The sequence below is a fragment of the Carlito syrichta genome, unplaced genomic scaffold (genome assembly GCF_000164805.1).
Source record: "Carlito syrichta isolate Samal-C Ts95f unplaced genomic scaffold, Tarsius_syrichta-2.0.1 Scaffold287654, whole genome shotgun sequence".
Classification (NCBI taxonomy): domain Eukaryota; kingdom Metazoa; phylum Chordata; class Mammalia; order Primates; family Tarsiidae; genus Carlito; species Carlito syrichta.
In genome coordinates, this window is record NW_007231750.1 from 272,644 (window position 1) to 278,566 (window position 5,923).

The following is a 5,923-nucleotide window of genomic DNA, read 5'->3' on the forward strand; positions in this document are numbered from 1 at the left end:
AAAAAAAAAAAAAAAAAAAAAAAAAAGAATCTCCAAAAATAATTCACTGAAGGCGAGCACAGCCTGTCACAGTGTTAGCTGATACAATGATACTGATGGGTCCCTAGAACACTTACCTAGTGGGGGAAGCCTGTACTATGAGAGGCCTGCCCTTCAAAACATAATTCTGGTTTTTTGGGGGGATCCCCCTCATGTATACATTTGGGGTTACCTTGGAGAGCAAAACCCAGACATCAAGGAGTGGTCCCTGGTCTTTTTAACCTGAGATTGGAAGCAAGAATGGGCTAGAGGTGTAGCCATGGGCATTGGAAACCACCTGCCTCCCTTCTCTGACTCAGCCTACAAATTCTATGAGAGCAGGGACCCCATATAGGTGCTCAGCCCTCCCTCACTAAAGCTTCTTTAAAGGCCATGCAATGGAAGGACATCAGACCTGGCTTCAAATCCCGGCTTTGCCAGGCCCTCACTGTGTGGCTTTAGACAAGTCTCTTAACCTCTCTGTGCTTGTGGTTTCTCGGTTGAATGGCTGCTGTAAGGCCTGACAGTGAGGTGCCCAGCTCAGTGCCTGGTTCAGTCAGAACAAATGAATTATAACCAGAGGTGGAGATGGAGCCCACAGCAGAAGCCCAACTCACATCTGTCTGGCTTCAAAGCCCCAGACTTTTTTCTCCCTGTTGCAAACACTAGCTCTCAAATTACCCCCCAACTCCCATATTTAGCTAATCACAGGCCCTCACGGTTGCTTGTCTGCCCTGAGATCTGCGGGCGGGTAAGTCATGGTCCCTGCTTCCCACGTTCGCCTGATGAGTTTGTTTTCTGTGCCATCTGCAGGCATATGCAACAGGCCCCAACCAGGCTTGTGGGAGATGGAATCAGAGGGCGCTGCGCCATGCCTGAACCCAGAGTCTCCCCCAGGGCCAGTTGCCTTGGAGACAAGGCCCGAGGGATATGAGCTGCTGGACCACCTGCCTCTCAGCATCCTGCCCTGGGATGACGGCATCCTGGAGACCCTCTCGCCCAAGCTCGCTACAGGTATGGACTCCTCAGGGGCCAGGCACAGGCAGTGTGTCTCCTGGAATGCATGAGAGAGTGAACGGCTTCTTTCGTGGAGTGGAGGAAGGCATCGCACCATGTGGGAGGCGATGGGGGGCCACTAGGACCGGTTGAGAATATCGCCTTCACCCAAACTGCCTCCCCTGATCCAGGAAAACGAACTCCAGCTGAGCCTGTGGGTTTGCCCATCCAGGCTCCCACCACAGCCAGCTCGTCCTCATACCTTTCCGACCCTATCTCTCTGATGCGGCTCCTGAACCCGTCAATGCTGGGTTGCATGGACTCCAGAGACCGAGGTCTTGCTTCTGGGACTCAGCCTATTGCTCAGAAAGCCTTTCTGGCCACTGCTCTCCACCTGCGTCTGAAGGCCGCCTTCCTCAAGGCCTCTCCTAGTTTCTCCCTTTCCCCACACCCAGTTTTGAACCTCCATTGAATGGTGCTGTCTTTTTTGATGTCATCAGATAGTGAATGGAGAATGCTGTGGTCTGATTGATCATGTCCCCCTACCCCACATTTGTATGTTGAAATCCTAACCTCCGAGGTTGTGGTCTTAGGAGGGAGGGCCTTTGGGAAGTGATTAGGTTATGAGGGTGAGACCATTGTGAATTGGATTAGGGTGCTTATACAAGAAGCCCAAGAGAGGTCGCTTATCCCTGCCACCACGTGAAGACACAGAAAGCACTGTCTATGAAGAAGCAGGCCCTTACCAGATACCACGACATCTACTGGTGTCTTGATTTGGGACCTCCCAGCCTCCAGAACTGTGAAAAATAAATATTTGTTGTTTAGAAGATGCCCGATTTATGGCATTCTGTTAGAGCAGCCTGAAAGGACCAAGTCAGGCAGATAGATGGAGCTACAAACCAGCTTCTGAGAAACTCAAAAGATGAGTCAGAGCTGGGTGCAGTGGCTTACGCCCATAATCCCAGCACTGTGGGAAGTTGAGGCAGGAGGATGGCTTGAGGCTAGGAGGTCAAGACCAGCCTGGGCAACATAGATCAGTCTCTACAAAAACGAAAAACAAAAAAAAACTAGCCAGATATAGTGGGGCATACCTGTAGTCCCAGTTACTTGGGAGGCTGAGGCAGAAGGATTGCCTGAGCCCAGGAGGTCGAGGCTGTGGTGAGCCATAATCATGCTACTGTGCTCCAGCCTGGGTGACAGAGACTCCAACTCAAAAAAAAAAGAGAGAGAAAGAGAATAAATGAGTGAGTCAGACATAATTCCATGCCCTGGAGTTGCCAACACCCTGGGAGACAGCAACTGCCCTGGTCAATATGATTTGAGGCATCATGAGATCATTAGAGATGGGAAATAAAAGTCTGGGGCTCCAGGAAGAAGACTCTAGAATTCAGCAGAGGGGCCAAGGACCAACCTGTAAAACCAGGGTGATTGAGAAATTCATAGGAGGAAGAATATACTGTGGCCTTCCATGTAGCCGTGTTTCCATGCACATTATTTGCTATGGGGCATACTCAGATTTCTTTTTTACAAAATGATGCTTAGCCCCATGACTTACATGCTATTTTGTATTTAATTTCAACTGGTCTGACCTCTCAGTGCTGCAGCTTTCCCTCTAGAGACTGGGGATGGTCGCAAAATCACCTAGAGAAGACAGTGGTCAGGAGACTCAGAGAAGCAGCATGGACGAAGTGCTTAGCACATACTCAGCAATCAGGAATTAGGAATGAGTTCACAGAATGGTTACTCCAAACATTTTTGTCCCTCTAACAGAGCTGTGAATTGGGAGCCCCATATCCTGTATGCCAGGGGTTCCCAACCCCCGGGCCGCGGACCAGTACCGGTCCACACAGCAGGAGGTGAGCGGCAAGTGAGCAAAGCTTTATCTGTATTTACAGCTGCTCCCCATCACTCACATTACTGCCCGAGCTCCATCTGCTGTCAGATCAGCAGCAACATTAGATTCTCACAGGAGCGCGAGCCCTATTGTGAACCACGGGATCTAGGTTGCTGCGCTCCTTATGAGAATCTAAGGACTGATGATCCCTGCACTCCCCGCCATCTGTCTTCCACAAAACCAGTCCTTGATGCCAAAAAGGTTGGGGACCACTACTGCAGGCAACCAGGGGGCTGCGTTCCCCATCCATGTGTCACATTGTCCTTGCTGTGAGAACAGCAACCTGGCAGACCCTAACTTTGGTCTCGTTTGTGAATGTGCCTGACCCTTTGGCTGCCAGGATTAGTGTATTTCATGGAAATTCCAAGCACCGGCAGCGTAGATCCCAGTGCTCTGATACTGAGTGGTTTGTTTTTCCACACTGGTAGGAGATAATGGCTCCACCGTGTCTTTTTCAGCACTGAACAAAGCCATCCAGGACAAAAGTGGATACATGAGCAGGATTTGTAACCTGCTGCCCGTTCGGATCATGTCGTATGTGATGCTGCCCTGCACCCTGCCCGTTGAGTCTGCCATTGCTGCCGTCCAGAGGTGAGTAGTTCCCGTTGCTTGGTGTCTTCCTCCTAGGGTTGGTATGAGGACGCCATAAGATGACAGGTGTGGGACCCTCAGCCAGGAGCCTGGCTCCTCATACAGCAGGACGCAGCTCACAGTCTGTATGCAATGTCCCTAAAAGTTGCCCTCCTGTCCTCAAGCCACAGGCAGTTGTCACTCAGTGAAGCTCAGAAATTCCCCCTTCGGGGGGGGGGGCGGCTCCTAGAGCTGGCAGTAGCCTCGTGTGGCATCTGGTCCAGCCTCTCACAGTTGCCGGGGTGGGGGGACAGAGTTTGGAGTCACAGTTCTGAGTTCACAGTGCTGGCTAGTAGGAGGGCCAGGCTTAGAAGCAGGTTTTTGCTGCCTCTCAGGACTGCTTGCCTTTAACATCATGTGAGAATGGTAGAGTCAGGGAAGTCCATCTTTCATGCTAGCCATCGTTCTTTGATATGATTCGGACTCAGCAATTGGGAGATCCAAGTGTGATGCTCCTAGAACCCATCGATTGGGCTCCCTCTGAAACAAGGGGCAGAGAGGCCAACAGCTTGGCCCAGTAGTCAGACTGCCTTGGTTCAAATCCTGGCCGCACAGCTTACACAGCTGTGTGCCCCTGAACAACTGAATTGGCCTCTCTGCACTGCAGCTTCCCATCTAGAAAATGAGGATGGGTAGAGAAATCACTTAGAGCAGAAGGTGGGCAGGAGACTCAAGGAGGTGCCACGCACAAAGTGCTTATCACATAGCAAGCATTCAGTTAGGGATGTTGATTTCTGCTTTTTCAAATAATAAAGATGATAGCGAAAATTAGATGACAGATAAGAGTACGGACTTTAGAAATAAACCAGAACTCTGCAGTTTCTAAGCTGTGTGACCTCAGGCAAGTTACTCACCTTCCCGGAGCCTCAGTGTTGTCCTCTGTAATATCTGGATAAGAAAACCAACCTCAGTGGGTTGTCTGAAAATGAAAAGCACTTGATTTTTTTTTAAATTGTCCTGATTTATTGTAGAGATGAGGTCTCGCAGACCTCATCTCTACAATAAATCAAAAAATTAGCCGGGCATGTTAGCGTGTGCCTGTAGTTCCAGCAACTTGGAAGGCTGAGGCGGAAGGATCGCCGGAGCCCAGCAGATCGAGGCTGCGGTGGCCGGGAGCGGCCACTGCACTCCAGTCTGGGCGACAGAGTGAGACTCCAACTCAAAAAACCCCCAAAAAACCCCCCCCCAAAAAAAAAAAATTGTCCTGGTCTGACGGGGGGAAAAAATGAGCTAAGAGGCATCAGGAATGGGAGTACAGGGGCCTGCAGGGAGCCCAGTGAAGGGGGAACAAAGAGCCTGAACATCTGAGGAGGTGCGAGTCTCGCTATGTTGCCCAGGCTGGTCTCGAATTCCTGGGCTCAGGCAATCCTCTTGCCTCAGCCTCCCAAAGTGCTGGGATTACAGGCGTGAGCCACTGCACCAGGCTTGCTTTAGAGATTTTAAGTGGACTCGTCTTTGTTCTAACATCCCAAATCCACCTTCTGGGAACTCATCAGATTGAGGTTAGAGGTGACACCAGTAGCTTACCTGGACAAGGGGTACTGTTGTAAGATAACTGCTTTTGGATTAGTTTTTGTTTTGCTTTTTCTTTTTCAGCTTGTCTTCACACTGACACAATGAGTGTTCTCGTGTGTGTGTGTGTGTGTGTGTGTGTGTGTGTGTGTGTGTGTGTACCGTATATGTGCATGCATGTTGGTGGACTTGGTTTTTTGTTCCTACAGACTGGTGATGTGGCTTCCGGATATTCCTGATGACATCCAGTGGCTGCAGTGGGTGGCATCGCAGGTCTGTGCCCGAGTGATGATGAGTCTGCTCCCCACTTCCAGGTAAATAAGTTGGCTGTGGATGTGTGGGCCAGACAGGTACCTCGCATCTGATCAGGTCTCACACAATATCTGAGAAACTTTTGGCTGAGTGCTGGGTAGGTGGCAGGGAGAGGTCCTGTCTTGTGGCAAGCAACTGAGTCTGTCAGAAGTCCCAGTGCAGGCCAGGTACAGTGGCTCACACCCATAATCCCAGCACTTTGGGAGGCCAAAGTCAGAAGATTGCTTGAGCCCAGGAGTTTGAGACCAGTCTGGGCAACATAGTGAGACTTCACCTCTAAAAATAAATAAAGAAGTCCCCGTGTGCCTGCTGAATTCTGTAGCCTGGCCCACCTGCGCTGGTGCCTGTAAGCCTTCCCGTCAGGTGTGTGCATTTGAGCCCAGTGTTGATGACTGAAGTGGAGAGAGGTCACTGATGAGCAGTGCAGAGTGCCTTGGCGGAGGGGAAAGGATGAAAGTCGGGAGTATGCATTCTGGTATCCACAGCACAGGGAGGGGGAGGGGCACAGGGAGAGGAAGGGCCAGCCAGGGCTCCTCAGAGGCGTGGGCGGGAGGGGGG

The 5,923-nt window shown here is 50.9% G+C and overlaps 1 protein-coding gene across 1 annotated transcript in view; it reads left to right on the top strand.

Annotated features, from left to right (window-relative positions):
- Positions 1-5,923, top strand: part of PNPLA3 (patatin like phospholipase domain containing 3) — a 17,692-nt gene that overhangs the window by 9,456 nt on the left and 2,313 nt on the right. Inside the window, exons 6-8 of the mRNA XM_021709905.1 lie at positions 832-1,032; positions 3,370-3,502; positions 5,263-5,367. Coding sequence (XP_021565580.1) covers positions 832-1,032; positions 3,370-3,502; positions 5,263-5,367 — 439 coding nt within the window. The remainder of the gene's footprint in view (positions 1-831; positions 1,033-3,369; positions 3,503-5,262; positions 5,368-5,923) is intronic.